General features: G+C 30.5%; 1 protein-coding gene across 4 annotated transcripts in view; it reads left to right on the top strand.

Moving 5' to 3' along the window:
* The first annotated feature begins 8,241 nt into the window (after window positions 1-8,241).
* Window positions 8,242-17,363, top strand: part of LOC117177322 (protein yellow-like) — a 46,855-nt gene continuing 37,733 nt past the window's right edge. For 2 of the 4 annotated variants that reach the window (XM_033367939.1, XM_033367936.1), the window contains exons 1-2: window positions 10,593-10,692; window positions 12,785-13,005. In XM_033367939.1, coding sequence (XP_033223830.1) covers window positions 10,658-10,692; window positions 12,785-13,005 — 256 coding nt within the window. In that variant the 5' untranslated portion in view covers window positions 10,593-10,657. Of the gene's footprint in view, window positions 8,584-10,592; window positions 10,693-12,784; window positions 13,006-17,363 lie in introns of those variants that run through there. The other 2 variants (XM_033367938.1, XM_033367937.1) reach the window with 2 other exon arrangements.

Here is a 17,363-nt window from a genome sequence, read left to right as displayed (position 1 = left end):
TACGACATAAATGCAGACTTATTTATTATAGGATGTTGAACTCTTTCGCACTATTATATTTATTTCATTAAATTGTAATTATACAGTACACATGATTGTATTAGTTTATACATTATTATATACTTGCAGGAATATTATATATCAAGCTGAAACAGAAAAATGTGATTAAAATAAAGCTGGTGGGAATCGAACATGGGTCTCCAACGCGGCAGCACGGCGATATTTCATTCTGCTAAATTAGATAATGATATCCAGAACTTGATCACCCTTATGAAGGAAATGCTAGAACTCAAATTGATGTCCATTAAATTATTCATTAATTGTTTACAGTGATATTATTTTTTAAATTCTAAGCACTATATCTTAACATAATCAAATATACTAATATCGAGGTTTAAAAATAATTTTTTGCTCTCTGTGAAAAATTTGTTTTTCAATTGTCTACTCTACTCTTTTTATGTAATTTAACTATGTCTCTACTAATTTATTCTATCAAGGATTTTACTATAAAAAATACTAAGACTTCGTATTATTAATAGGAAAATTTTATATAAAATTTTTTTAAAAAAATTAAATTTCCCCTGGTGGAAATTTAAGTCGGGGGCTGACCATTCTACGGCTGGAGAGCCCGACTTCAAGCCGGGAGCTGGCCGGGGTTTCTGGTCAGAATCCGACCAGCATCGTCACGCTGCGCTGGCCAGCGTCCGGCCATGGAGCATAGCCGGGGGCTGGCCATAACCCGGACAAGATCAATTGGTGCTTTACTAGATTTAAATAATTCAGGTTTCAATTGTATGAAGAGCATCTGTCACTGAAATAGGGGATCAATTTGATTCTTCTTTACTGTATAATTGGAGCATATTGATATATAAAATTCCATACGCCCAGCATACATACGTCCTGTTTAGAGTAAATACATATATTACATTTTTAAACATTATATCACAAATAAAATTTCTAACGCTACGGGGTATCGAACCTACATACCTGTACCTAAATGTAACGCCTAGAAGTCGGGAGTGCTAACCACTGCGCTAAACCGACAAGTTGAAACTCGTTGAAAAAGCCATCCTCATAAACTACAGCTAACCCGGGCCATTTCCACACGGGGCTTACAATTATTATATTAAAATATACGAATTGTAGCCTTGGTCCCTCGATTGTAACCTAATTTAGTAATTTTTCCAGTACAAAGTTTCTCAGTGTAGGATGATCATTAGACGTGTTATAAAAGACGTCATAGGGATGTCCCAAAGATGCCTCTAGGACATCCTTAATTTTTTTGCCCACTAGGTATATTTACGATTTCAACTTCAATTATGAATTTCACTTAAATAGTAGCATAATTAAAATATTATTTCTCATACGTATCATTATTTTGAATTTTTGTTGTTATGAACTTAAAATTCGTTAATTTATGATGAAAATAAGAATAAAGCAATCATTGAGTTCAAACATAATGTGCAAATTATTAGGCTCGACCATAAAATTGGCAGCAAAGGAAATGCATGAAATCTCTTGCTCAAGAATCTAAATAAAAACACTTACATAATATTTAACTGCACCACCTGTGAAACATACTATTCGCTCCAGAGAACAAATACCGTTTGAAGATATCTTTAAAATTCCGAAACAATTATTAACTACTATTACTAAAAAATACGAGTCTACTATATAAATTTCTCTACTATTAATTTTTTGCAACACATTATTATATCTCTTTAAATACAAAAATTAATGTAAAATTTTGTAAGTTTATCATTCCATTCAAGGAATAGTATAGTTTTATTGTATAATTGTGCGGTTATTAAGATAGTAAAAGCTTGATTAGAAGTAATTATAAAAAATTTGTTTTAAAGATTGGATTTCCGACCATTGTTTACTGCTAACATTTTTTTCCTCGTATTTCCCCTACATACAAATTTACCGTTTCTCCAACAAACATTATTTAGAACTTCTATAAGCATTAATGCGTAACTAACGATTCAGTCACCCAATAGCGTAATAAGAAATTGTATTATTTCCTCTGTATTTCTAATTTTTTTTATTTTAGGTAATTTGTCATCATAATTTAATTTATTAAACTTTTTTATATATTTTTTATCAATTTGACATCCTTTATCATTTGGCATCCTGAATTTCGGGACGACGAGACTCCTTGCAAGAAAATGAAGCACCGACTCTATAAGTCTCAAGAAATAAGATTTAAATCCACAAGTCTTAAACAGTTAGGCCCAAGACTATAAGTCAGAAGTCGTAAGTTTTAAAACCGTAAGTCCCAAACCAACGTGTATCAAGCAGTAAGGGCCAAAGCCAAGCAAACCTTAAGTCGATATTTTAACTCGATGAAAGAGTGTCACGTTGAATCACTTGACTTCGAGTGGTTTATATGACTAGTTTAATTCATTTCGTCCCTTAACGATCGATTTATATCACCCGAAGGTAAAGGGTGTGCTAAATGACTCGAACGCCTCGGGTTAGGAGATGCACCTGTAGAGAGTCGCTCTTTATTCGGACGAGCGCGTGCAACATATGATATAGGTTCCATTGTTCTGCTTGGTGCACGCAAAATCTGCGCTGCGAGGACAAGGCTTGTTCAAGTGCGTGCAAAAACAAGGTGTCTTTTTTTTATCAAAGTGACAATAATGTAATCGCTCTTAGAAAATTTACCTGATATAAGCATACAATATTAAGAAATAAATACGATCGTTCAAATATACAGGATAGTCGTTACTTTTGAGGTTACGCTGTACGCTGGAAGCATTTGGAATTTGATTTTCTTTTCTTTTTTTCATAAGAATAACTGCAATACAACAATAAATAAATTAATAATATCTTATGACTTAATTATAGGATGTACTAGATGATTTCGAAGTTTTAGCGAATTACCTGTTGCAGTAAAAAATTCACCAACAAGCTGTGGAAATTTTGAAAGGTATTTGAAGCTGATTGACATTAATCCCATAATTATTGACAAAGAATATCTTTATCAGAAGAATTATTATAACTTAAGTAGAATAATCAGGGCTACCACGCAGTCACTTAAGTCACTTTTAGTGACTTTTTTTACCAGTCACTTTTTAGTTACTTTTTTAAGAAATAGTTACTATAAGTCAGTTTTTTAAAGGAAAAGCATGCTTGAGATTGTATGGAGGCCATTGAGTCCCGGCCTAACTACCTTTTTCAGGACGTATCACTTATTTTGCAATTCTTTTAATAAAACTGTAGCATCTTTTGAGAGCTTTAAATATTGTATAATATGATTTGAAAATTATTTTTATTTTTATTCAAATTTAAGTGTTTCATTTTTGGTGAAAATTGATCTTTTTCAGTTAAAAATTTAACTATATGGTTGAAAACCCAAATCTTTTTGGTAAAAAAGAAAAATAGTTTTAGCTGAAACTCCTTTTTTTTAAATTTAATTATTCTGGTGATAATTTAAAAATAATGTTACACATTCCTTCGCTATAATAATTTATTTCTAAAGAAACAAATATTTTGCAACAAAAACGACAAGTGTTCGATCGAACAGATAACTTTTCAACTAAAATTATGCATCTCTATTTCTCTAACCAAAAAGTGAAATCTTAAGAATGTAGTTCAACTTTAAACAACGTAATTTGATTTATAAAATAATGAATTTTCAAACAAATAGTTGAATTTTTGATCCAGCACTAGAATTTCATCTAATCTTGTTAAAGCGAGCCGATCAAATACATGTTATACTTATTTTATTTTACAATAAAAATTACAATGTAAAATCAATTTGCAATAGATTTTTTCAGTGAAATTGATGTTGCAGATTATGTAAATACTTAATCTTACATTCACTCGTAACCGAGTGACCACCCCACTGATTCAGCTCATTATTTTCACTCGATAAGAGACACATTATGACTCGAATCGAGTGATATTTTCACTCGATAAGAGTCACTTTGTGACCCTTGGAATCGAGTGGTTAATAGTCACTCTTTCCAAAGATGAGTTCTCATGCGAAGCCGAATGGCTCACTTTTGACTCGGGCAGTAAAGTGAGGAATCACACGATTCGAACGGAATTTCGCTCGAACAGATTAAGCGAGTAAACAAATAATCACCGAACCTACGAGTTCCAAGAAATCAAGTCCAGATCTATTAATCTCCAGCAAAAATACCCGAAAAATTAGTCTTTAACAGTAAACCCCAATACTATAAGGTACAAGCCGCAAGGTATAAAACTGTAGGTCCCAAGCCAACGTGTACCATGCAGTAAGGTCCAAAGCCAAGAGTCTCAAACTTCCAGGTCCAAGCCCCAAGTTTTAAACAATAAGGCCTTATACCAAACCTATAAACCCCATGAAATACGGTATAGATCCATAACTCTCAAGCAATAAGGCTACAAACTCATAAGTCCCAATAAATTATGTCCAAATTCATCAATCTCAAGCAATAAGGCCCGAATCCACAAGTCTCAAACAGTAGGGCCTAAGACTGTAAGTCACAATTCGTAACGTCCAAAACCGTAAGTCCCTGGAAATAAGGTCCAGATTCAAAAGTCTCAAGCTATAAGGTTTAGAAAGAAGACTCAAAACCCGTAAGCCCAGAGAAATAAGGTACAGATTTACAAATCTCAAGCAACAAGGCCCGAATCCACAAGTATCGAACAATAAGGCACAAACCCAAAAGTCTCAAATAGTAAGGCCCTAGACTGTAAGTCACAAGTCGTAAGGTGAAAAGCTGTAAGTTCACAGAAATAATGAGCACGTCCATAAATCTCAAGGTATAATCCCTGAAAAATTAAGCTAAAACCCAGAAGTCCCAAGAAATGAGGTTTGAGGTCCATAAGTCTCAAGCAGCCAGGCCAAAATCCACAATTCTCAAGCAAAGTCTTAATCCACAATTCACAAACAGTAGGGCCTAATACTATAGGTTACAAACCTTAAGATCCAAGGCCTAAGCTCCCAAGCCTAAAATCTTAAGGTCCAAACACCAAAATCTAAATCGGTCATGCCCAAAACAACAACTCGAACGTAGTAAGACCTAAGTAAATAAGGCACGAAACCTAGAAGTCCCAAAGTCTCATGCCTACAGAATAAGGCTCTAACCACATAAATCTCAAGTAATAAAGTCTACACCCACAAGTCTGAAACACTAAGGCCCAAAATAATAAAAATGGAAAGTAGTGAGGCCCAAAAAAGGCCACAGCTCGATGGACCGATAAAAGACTAAAACACGAAAAAACCTTAAGCTTATTTTTAGAAGAAGATTGGATAAAAACGCTGTAGACTCTGCCAATTATCATCTCTTAATGCATTTACTTAACTGTTTGCAGCGTTTTTGTCCAATTTTAAGATGAAACAAATCAGCCAGTTACACGCACGGCGCGCTTGGTTGAGTGCACTTGGGGAACGCGACTTTCGAATCTCGCGATTCGCGTGAATTTTTTTTGCACTCGGAATGCTTGAAAAAAACGTTCTAAAAAACATTTCTCTTTGATATTCCAATTTTTTATGCATCTTCTTATTCTAAATCTTCTACATAATTAAATCTAGTTAGAGATTAAACTGCTCAAAGCTCTCTATGCTTTAAGGTGAACATTCTCATTGTATAACACTTACGCTTCGCGCTTCATTTTTAATGGATGAAACAAAAACTCCTACAAGTCTCGTTTTAGACATTTCACGTATCTCGCTTCTTTTGGCGTAATGATGGAATTTTCGATTCTTGTACATCAATTTCGATCAGTAAATGAAAAAGACGATTTCTTTCAAAAATTGTACAAAGTCATTTTGTAAGAATATTTCGTCAGTCGTTCTTGTTTCATTCTTTCAACATGCCCAAAACATCTCAACAAATTTTTTTCATTCATATGAAACTCATGATCAAAATTATCTGCCGTCGGATAATTGTAGATTTCAATTTTTTGAAGCGTTTTCATCTAACTTCAGATAAATAATATTTCGGGGATTTACTATGTTATCAAAACAGTTAGACTGAATTTTCTGAATATATTCACTTTTTTCTGATTTCTGACTTTTTACTATCTATTACAGCATATGAGCATATCGCAATGTATTTATCATACGATGTTTCCGTATGGCAATACGCAAATTATTTTTGTTAACTATGGCGCATCACAAAGATCAGTTCGGGGAAAAAATATGTTAATCTAGAGAATGTAGAGATTTTTGATGAAAAAATCGTTGTTACACATCAAAAATATCACCTTAGAAAAAATGCAAACATTCATTTCACCTGTTATTTTGGCCATATAATTCTCTGCAATTTTTTGGATAATTGTCTTATGGATTTTCACAGCATATATTTTGATCATAAAAATCTTTATTATATTACTTGAAAGCTGCATTTTATGGAGATTTTTGTATAGCGGGAAATGATTCTTTTCACGAAGGTGCTTAAGACGTTTTTTTCACTCGACTGTTATTTATTATTGATCAGTTTTAGAACGTTTTCAAACAGTTTAAATCTTTAAAGTGAAAAAAGTATCGAGCCTTCATTGAAATAAGTAAAATGCAATTCTAAATTCGTTCTAAACGAAAAACGATCGGTTAAAGTCTCTCGTATATTTTCAATTCGCCTTAGAACTAGAACTATACGTTAATCGTCAGAAAAATGTTTTCTTTAAAGAAACATTGAGTTCAACCAATTTTAGTTTTAAAGATGGTTGAGGCTCATCGTACGACTTGGTAGGACGCTGCCTCAAAATACTTAATCGAGATTTTTTGATAAAAATCTAAGTGATTCGATAACTTAGTTGGTAAGTATGACTAGTAGAATACACGGATTAAAGTAGGGTTCGAATCCTCAGCAAGTGCGATTTTTCAAAGCGTGCAAGCGTGCGATTACATGTGGCAGTGGTCTTGTGTACGAATTGGGTATTAATAATTTTAAAAAATGAAGATTCTATAATAATGATTTTAAAAAAAAATGTTTTTTTGTTGAGAAATTGTGTTTTGTATTTTCAGCGACTGTCGATTAAAAATCGGATTTCTTGTCTAAGCGAATTTAAGCCCTTGCGTGCAAAATTTTCAGTGATTTTCGCTTCGTGTCCAGATTATCGAGATTTTTCATTTTTAATTTTTAGCGGCTTTCGAACAGATTTTCTATCACTTTTTTTTAATCTTTTAAAATCTAACATGCTTTTCAGATGATGATCAATCATTTTCTTGAATATAGAAGGTTGTAAATTTTAAAAGTGAATTTTTTTAGTAGCGGTAACGGTGACACGTTTTTTTAAGTAACGATAACAGTAACACGTTACAATTTGCTTGTAACTGTAATGCAAGGTAACGCACGTTACCGATCGTTACTTTATACAAATTTTAAATATTTTCTTACTTCATTACACACATTTCTTTATCTAAATGAATTGTTCATCCGGTACAATAAGGAATTACCGAACCGGATCGATACTTTTGGACACAATACATCATATGGGTGATGAACTTTTCGAAAAATTGGTACTATTGGAAAATAATTAAGTTTATGGAAAGCCTTAAGTAGAATGCAGCATAGATTTCTAAAATTCTTAGTAGTTTAAATAAAAGAGAATTTATAGACAAATTCGGTATTTTTAATTATTTTACCTAAGTGTAAATATAATATTCAGTTTTATTCAAATTTTCATTTTGCAATAAAATCTACCAAATTCTAAAGATTCTTTTTGGGCCTTCCAATAACGTATTCGAAATTTAATTTTAAAAATTAACGGCAAGATAACGCGTTACTTTTTCCAGTAACGGTGATGATAATGCGCTACTTTTTTTAAAGTAACGGTTAAGCTAGGTAACGCTTTAAAAGTTTTTAGACCTTAAAACATTAACGTGTTACTTTCAGACAGTAACATGTCAAACATTGAAGTTTAATTGATTTTCTCTCATACCCAAGACTAGGTGTCAGTGACAATGTCACTGGTGTTTTAATCTTTTTTGCGCGTATTTTACGCATTTTCCATTAATTACATAGAGTGTTTCCATTTGCATTAAATTGCACTAAATGCGATTGGAATCTGACTTACTTTTTTATGGGTGCGTGAACATTTTCCTCTTTCACATTTAAAGAGGTATTCCGTTCGCTTGTAATTAGTCTAGATAAAAAACTGACGTTTTTACTTCCAAAGAAAAAACAGTCTGAACTGAAAAACGAGCAACTACTTAACTGATCGCCCCCGCTTTCTCCTTCCGGGCAACACCGATTCCTTTATTTTAGTTTGTCGATTGTCCTCCGATGAGTTTCATGCTTGCAGCTCGTGGCGAGAAATTTTTCCATCTGGAAAATGAGCGTCAAATTTTCAAGTTAAAATCTCACTGAAAACGAGTTAAAAATATTTTTTGGTGTTAATAAACTACTGCCAATAGACATGGACGAATATTTCGCAATTACAAAATTCTGCAAAAAAGTGTGTTTGAAAGTTGACGAGTTATTTATCTCTGAATTCGGAATATATTGTGCTGTGAGAAAAAATTCAAAAAATTGCGGAAGTGGATGAAATAAGAATGAAAATAATACTGTGATGACGAAATTAACTATTTTATACAAAGAGTGATGCCGCCTGACAATTTGAAGTGGTAATTAATTAATAAATGTAAGAAATTATTACGATAAAACAATCATTCACCGCTTTTACTTCATTCAATTATTTTTGAACACCATTTACATTTTTGAACAGAATTTATACCTAATAATACTAGAAAAAGTTTCATTTTGTGCAACTTTGTATATCCAAAGTGATTGAATATTTTGTAATAATTGTATATAAAAAAATGCATGCAGCGTCAAAAATGTCTACATATAATCTATAATTTATTCAAGAATAAACTGTTCAAGAATATTTATGAAATATTAAGATTGCGTTATAATCATCATCCACAACTTGAATTTCTGTGACATATTACTATTTTAGTTGAAATCTACTGTAAATAAATTACTGGTATGTTCAGAAATAATAAACTATACATCTCAAAAAAGTTTCAGCAGTATATTAACACTTAATAATTAATTCAAGGTCTTTGGTGAACTAAATAACAGAAATAGCAGTAAATTATAATTGCATTCCAGTTCAGAATAATTTCAATGCATTCACCGTTCTTGATTTCGACAAAACCACTTATTAGACATTTAACTTTTGTTAATTACTAAGAGGAAATAACTGGCATAATTTAGAAAGCTGCTAAAATTATAACATGTTACATTATAATATGGTTACACTAACATTTTCTTAATTATTATATTTATTCTAAATTTTATGTTCACTAAAAGTCAATTCTTAAATAAGGAAGATGAGGTTACACATAAGAATACCCCCCCCCCCTCTCTAAGTAAACATTTTTCTTCAATATCGCTTGATAAACACCAACGACCAAATTTGCTTCTTGTTTTTATTTTCAGAAATTCTGCACATTCAATTGATTATTGGACGTTAAATAAAATGTTAAAGTTGATTTTAATCTTATTTAAATCTCTTAAATTTCCACAAAATTAAGAGCCCAAAATGTCATATTTAATTCAATAGGAAACGCTAATGATTCATTGCTTTATTTGTAAAATAACATTACTACTTTTCATTTTTTTAAGCATTTTATAAAATTGTTATTCCCATGTATATTCTCCATGTGTGATGTCGCATTCTAAGTTTAGCCCCCCCCCCCCCCCCCCCCCCCCCCCCCCCCCCTTCCCAGTCAATTTTATTTTAGCTTTGAACGGTTTCTAAGTTTATATAAAAAGCCAAATTTACGATTTTAAATTATAATCTCAGAAAATTACATAACAACCTCATATGGGATATCTTGAATTTCTCAATCATCTACTACTGTAATTTTTGATTTCATTAAGTCTTAATTATTAAAATTCTCCAACTCTAATAATTGCATTTCCTGTTATATTTTAAAGATAATATTAATAACAATATGCTTTTAAATCCTGATAAAATGTTTAGGCTTGACAAACAAAATAAAAAATATCATGAAGAGAACTTTGCTAACAAATGAAGAAGGTTTTTTGCGTAAGCTAATTTATTTTTCTTCTGTCATGACAGTTCGTAAATTCATAATTTCTCTTTGGTGGGAATAGTCACTATTTAAGATTACGAAAACCGGAAGTGCGGAATGATTAACAACTATCCCTTTAAATCGATAGATGGATCCAACAAAATCGTCCCTATATTTAAAAATTTTAAGCAGTTGTTCTTTTGCAAAAAATTAATTCATTTTACGTAATTCGGTTGGTTTTGCCGTAAACAGCTTGGACGAAATACACTCACGTTATCCTATTATTATCAGAATGGTAAAAATTGCTCGAGAAATACTTTCGGCGTGACTTTTATAAATGCCGCCTTTATAGTCAGTATACACACGAGGAAGTAAAAAAAATGAAAATGGTTTTTCCGTTTAAATTGGTAAAGTGGTATGCTTGACTGGCGACAGGTGAACAAAACAGTTCGATTCTGAACGTGGCTCTATGTACTTCACTTTCGATTTCGGCGATCTCCTGATTCTTACAAATATTTACATATTATTAAGGTTTTCAGTTTAAAATTTTTAATAAATGACAGAAATTACTAGAATTTGTCAAAATTCTTTAACTATCTTTTTACAGTTTTTCTTTCTCAGTCTTTTTAACAGTGAAAATGTGCTGCCCAAGATTTTTGCGCTTGAGTGCTTATGAGTGAAAATTTGTGCATCCATCTGCATTGCAAGTAAGTCACTAGTCATTGAAAGAGAAGTGTTATTTTGAATAAATTTTTTTTAAAAAGTGCAGGTTACGATGGATTATTAAAATAATAAAATCGTATTATTTAAAAAAATTCAAAACATTGTATGGCCTGATGCGGAATTCTGAATTTATTCAGAGAGAAGAATAAAGGGCCATCCGCAAAACGACGTTACCAAATTTGGGTTATTTATCCCCCCCCCCCTTCCCGTAAATTTCGTAACCGCTGCCTAAACACGCATTTCACGTCCATTCTGCGTTTATTCGTGTTTGTAGTGAGTTTAGTTATCAATATGTATACGTAAACGTGTGATGAACTATATATATAAACTTCAGTGATAAATTAAGAATAATTAAAAATATTGAAATATCAGACTTCACAGTACAAAATACTCTCAAAACAGCAAAACTGCAGAAAATGAATCATTTTGAATGAAAGTGATATTGGTACCATATAGAATTTAATATAAAACGCTTAAAGTTTCTAAGATTTTTTTAACCACGAAACATGACTTTTTCTACCATAAAAGATGAATTTTCAAGCCAAAGCGACAACTTTTTAGGGATAACATTTATTTTTTGACTTAAAAATATGACTTTAATAAACTAGTAGAATTTTACTTAAACAATTAACCAAATAGTTATCAACCTACTAAGATGCATTTTCAACCAAATCGTTAAATTTTCAAACAAAAAAGATTAAAATTCAAACAAAAACAGTTGGATTTTTATTCAAACAGTTAAACTTTTATTTAATTCCATAAATGATGAACTTTTTATCCAAAAGGAAGAATTTTCAACAAAATCGTTGAATTTTTAACTATAAAAAATGACTCTAACAGAATAGTATAATTTTTAATAAAATAATTGAATTTTTAACCATTTGTAGCAGAATTTTTAATCTAAAAAGACGAATTTTCAGCCAAATACTTAAATTTTCAAATTAAAAATGTAAATTTTAATCCAAAAATTAAATCTTTTTTCAATCTAAGGATTGAATTTTCAACAACAAAAAAAAGCAAATTTTCAACCATTTAAATTCAGCCAAAAAGCCTAAATTTTCAACAAAATGGTTCAATTCTTTAAAAAAAAATGAATTTTCAACAAAATAAATTAAGGATAAAGTTCCGAATAGGTGAACGTGACGATTTCCTTCATACTGCGTATACTTATGTATTTTGACGCGCTGATTACGAAAATGATAGTGAAAATTGGCGACTAGTCGATTTTCATGGTGAAATCGCGGAAAAACCATGAAAAAATGTGGTTTTTTGCGTTTATCACAGCCAATATGCAAAATCTCGCAAAATACTTCCAATAAAAGTTGTAGATCTTACAGAAATACACATTTTTGCCGGATAAATTTTTTTGGACGAGTGATAGTTTTCGAGAAAATTAGTGATATCTCGATTTCTATGAAAAAAAAAAACATAAAAATCATGCTCTTTTCGTTTTCGAGTGTTAACCGTCTCCCAGTGTCAGCAAGCCTTCTTATGCGCGTAATTGAACCCGCTTCCTAAGTTTTTTCTGGTTCCAGTCACAGGGGTGCCTTCCCGCCCCCACGACGCGTGGTGAAAAGCGTGAGTTAGTACCCAACCGAAACCAATGGAGAATGCTCATTGTTTTTTTTTCATAAAAATTGAGATATCACTCATTTTCTTGGAAACTATCAGTCGTAGAAAAAAATGTGTAACACAAAAAATGTGTATTTTTATACGATCTACAACTTTTATTAGCAACATTTTGCGATATTTCGCATATTGGCTCAGATAAATGCAAAAAACCATATTTTTTATGGTTTTTTCGCAATTTCACCATGAAAATCGCGGCGTCGCCAATTTTCTCTATCATTTTCGTAATCAGCGCGTCAAAATACATATGTATACGCAGTGTGAAGGAAATCGTCACGTTCACCTATTCGGAACTGCACCCATATTATTTATTATTCTTTAAGTCATTCAATTGAATAATAGGCAGAGAACAGATTAAGATCTGGACAAATATGCAGGAAAAGAAAATTAAGATCCGGCAAAATATGCCAGGAACAGTATACACAACGTACCCACTTTTAATTATAGAAATGTCATGGCGAAGAAGAAGCGAGACGTAAATGTAGACATCGACTTGGATCACATAAATTGGGCTTATAATTGGAATCCTACAAAAAAAACGAAAACGTCAAGTGCTTTCTTTCACGATTCGCAAATCTGGAATGGCAATAGTGATTTAATTTTTCCCTACAATCATAAATTCACAGAAAAAGATGACTTTCGACCCTACAAACTGTGGAAGAATAACCGTAAGTAATTTCCCATTTCCTTACAATAATTATATAATTTTAAATTTGATTAAAGTCTGGAGGTCTTACAATTTTAATAAGAAAACAATATGCTCTCTACGATCATTAATTATGCAGAAAATGGCAATTAATATCTAAGATTAATAACAAGATAATTACTTTCTTTATATTTTAATTTTTAATTAATATTTATTTCTTGCAAGTAAATTTCGAATAACAGTAAACAGTTTACTTTATTATAAATTATATAATAAAGTCCTCTTTTTATAAACTAAGTTATTTGAGAAGAATAGGAAGTTTGAATGACAAAGCTTAGAAATTCAAGCTCTTATTATCGCTTTCGTTATGCTAATAAGTCAAATACAAAATCGCACGGTTTTTTAATTTGCTAATAGTTGATATAATAATCCCTCTCTCTATCGAACTGTACATTTTTTGTCGCTATAAATTTGTTCTATTACAGAGCTGTCAATCAAGTTTTTATTCTCAAATGTCGCAAAATCAAATAGTTTCTCCTGGAAATATGGCATAAACTTTAAAATGCTCATTCTGTTTGAAATGTATTTTGTAAGTGCTTTTAAATATAAAACACAATATTTATTGCACTCTTTCTAATTATTAAAAAGTACATGGCGCCATTTTCAATTACTATCTCTAAAGTATCTCGAAACTATTATTGTCAGGAAACCCGCGTGACAACATCAGGTTTATAAGAAATTTAAGGTTTTCTAAATAATAAATTCAATAATAATAATTAATGGATCAAATGTATCCATACACAAAATGTTTTTTTTAACTATTTTATTCTCTCTCCGAAGATTATTAAATCTAGCGAAGTGCAATGGACTCATGGACAGAAATGAGATTCCTGTGTATTATTTTGAATACATTGTTTATTTTGCGCTGCTTTTTTCTTTTTCCTCTTTTCATTAAAAAGGTACTTTCTGTACCTGCGTCTAGTTTTTTGGGTTTGCTAACGGCAATGGGCCCGGTCTATATCCTTCTTTTGAATTTTGCAATATTGGCTATCTAGCCACCAATACTTTTCAACATACCTTCCGTGATTATCTTTTTTTGTATCGTTTCGGTTTAGACATTAAGAATCGCAAGGCTACGATCGTATTCTCACAGTCTGTATCTGGTTCGTACTCTATTTTGTTGTTGAAGGGGTGTCTTTTAACATAATATATCCAAGACGAGTATTTAATTACTAGTAATTTTCGGGAGGCGTAAAATTTCAGATTTTAAACTTTGGGTGATGTTGCAATTTTCATGACTTCATTTGAAATATTTTGTTTGTCGGGGGAGGGGGACTCATACTTTTCTTATTCCATGAATTAAATTTCGATAAAACACTTTATCCGTGAATTTAGTTGAAAATTAAAAAATTAAACTATTTTGAGGGAAAATTTGACTGTTTGAAAATGCATTTAGTTTTTGTTTACAAAAATAATTCTCAGGAAAAATGTAACTATTACATTTTTATTTAAAGATTTTTGCTTCAAGTGGACGAAAATAAATACACAAGGTCTGGAAATCCCTAAATAATTGTCCAGATAAAATATTATTCAAATGGTCAAGATCATTCTTGAAGTAATTTTCAACGAGAAATCGAATTGTGACCTTCAATTTGACCTTTAACTTAAACTTCACGAACATTTCAATGTCAACGTTGTGTTTTCAAATGGGAACCCCTATTTTTAACATCGACAATCAAAAAAGCGGAAAATTTTACGTTTAAATATGTATACTCAGGCCATAGGTCAGGTGTGACTTTGAAGGTATGCTGAAAGGCATTCGAACACCTATGACCTATAAGCTGAGGACATATTTAAAGGTAAAATTTCCCACTTTTTTTTGCCGATGTCAAAAATAGGGGTTCCCATTTAAAAACATAAAGTTGACCTTGAAATAACCTTGAAGATCAAGTTCAAGGTCAAATTGAAGGTAAAAATTGGATTTCTCGTTGAAAGTTACTTCAAGATTTACCTTGACCTGAAAAAATACAGAGCCATCCCGTCAACCCAAGTCGGGTCCTGCTTAAGTTTGAATGGCCTACATCAAACCTGCAAAGTCACACCGGAATTATGACCTGGGTCTGTTTTCTTACGATCTGGAGGGGAATTGTCGGTTAAACTAATCCAACAGATGGCTCCACAAAAAGTAAGTCTGTCCTTTTCATTGAATTGCATTAAGAAAAAACAAAAATAATTTAAAACTTTATGCTGTTTGCAAATAAACAAAAAATAATAGATGAAAAATAAGTCTAACTATTACTAATTATTTAAAAAAAGAGAAAGTCATGGAAATATGTAGTTTAATATGAATAAAATTTAATGTTGAGATACATTTTAAAAGGAGTTTGAACTTTATATTTTTGTGGATTATTTTACTCATATTATTGATTTTATTATCGGTTAAAGTTAAAAAAAATTATTTTTTGTTAAAATTATTAATGTAGCTAATGAAAAAATTAATAATATTAAAGAAATCGATGACAAAAATATTTAAAACATATACATGATCAGAAGAATTCTTAAAAATATATGACGTATATTGTATATTGAGGGAATAATTTGCTAAAAAGTCAATGAAAAGACTAATAAATGAGAAAAAGGATTTAATATTATTTTATATAATGTATATATTTATTTAAATTGAACCGAATATCATATATACATTTATACAGTGCAATTATTTTTTATTGCTTAATCTAGAAAGCTGTTTTCTCGCTGCATTCAACCCCTAATAATTTTTTTTTAATTTTCAATTTAAAGGAGATTTTGACTTAAATAGTTAATTATATTATTTTATACCTTATTTCTAAAATGAACAGACTATAAACTATTAAACTCTATAAACAAACGTACTCAAGACGCACAGTAGGAGGAAATTCCCATTCTTTGTTCAGCTTGACGCTCCGAACTTTTGTCTTCTTTATTTGTTTATTAATAATTTTTCTACTCAAAGTATGGAAAAACGGAAATTTTGTACATAAAAATTTTTTACGCTTCAATAACTGATCAGGAAAACTTTATATTGTCTTAAATTAATGTTTAGGGACTCATAAAAGACAAATAATTTGTTTATCATTCCATTTATTTGTTGCAAACAAATTTGATAAACAAATTAACAAATAGTCTTATTATCCGTCAAATTTTTTGTTGCTAAAAGTGCTTCACATTAATGTAGGAATGACATTTAATAAGAAAAATAATGTAAAAGTTTATAATAACTATTGTTATAAACAATTCTTGTGGCAAAATATAAGAATTTGAGATTTTTTAAATTATTATTTCCTTCAAGCGCCAGAAACACTGCAGGTATTCCTTAAAACAATAAATATTTAATCATATTTGATCAAATATAACAATTAAAATCTTTGTAAACACATTAGATAAACAAATTCAAAATTTTGTTCCCGTCACATAGAAATTTGTTTTACACTGGAAATGTTTTAAGCTGTTGGACGAATAACTGCTAGTCACAAAAATATTTTAGCAGTTAACAATAACCATTGTTATAAATAATTCTCGTGACAAAATATTCAAATGTAAGGTTTTATCCAAATTTTTATTTTATTTAATCACCACAATTACTACGGATATTCCTAAAAAAAATGTATCTTTGATCATATTTAGCCGTATATAACAATTTACATGTTTATAAACAATTTACATAAAAAATTTTGCAATGTTCGCAGTTTCACTTAGAAAATGTCGGGTTTTCAATCGTAATAGATTGGAAATGAATCATAACACTGCATGCTAAGATTCACTCAATACAAAATCTTTTGACAATAACCTACCGACTTGGCCATCAAAGAAAATTGAAATATGATAAAACCTTGAGTTTAAATATTTTGTCACAAGAATTGTTAATAACAGTGGTTATTGTTAACTTTTCTAATATTTTTGTGACTAGCAAGATTAAGCAACAAATAAATTGTTGAACTGTATGAATGTATATATGATGTTTGGTTCAATTTAAATAAATATATACATTATATTAAATAATATTAAATCCATTTTCTCATTTATCATTCGTGTCATTGACATTTTACCAAATGATTCCCTCAAACATTTTAATTACAATTACCACTACTTTTAAAAAATATTTCCTTCAAAACTTGAAATTAGAGTTTAAAGGTACAAAGATTCTTTACTTTGCAACTTAAGTTGTAGTCTTAAATATTTTAATTATTATTATATTTATATTGGATATAAGTAATATATTTTTTATTAATTATTCTGATCATGTTTATGTTTTAAATATTTTTGTCATTGAGGTCTTAAATATTATTAATGTTTTCATTAACTACATTAACAATTTCAGCAATAAATAATTTTGTTTAACTA

The sequence above is a fragment of the Belonocnema kinseyi genome, chromosome 7 (genome assembly GCF_010883055.1).
Source record: "Belonocnema kinseyi isolate 2016_QV_RU_SX_M_011 chromosome 7, B_treatae_v1, whole genome shotgun sequence".
In the NCBI taxonomy this organism is placed as follows: Eukaryota; Metazoa; Arthropoda; class Insecta; order Hymenoptera; family Cynipidae; genus Belonocnema; species Belonocnema kinseyi.
This window is presented reverse-complemented; position numbering and strand designations above follow the sequence as displayed.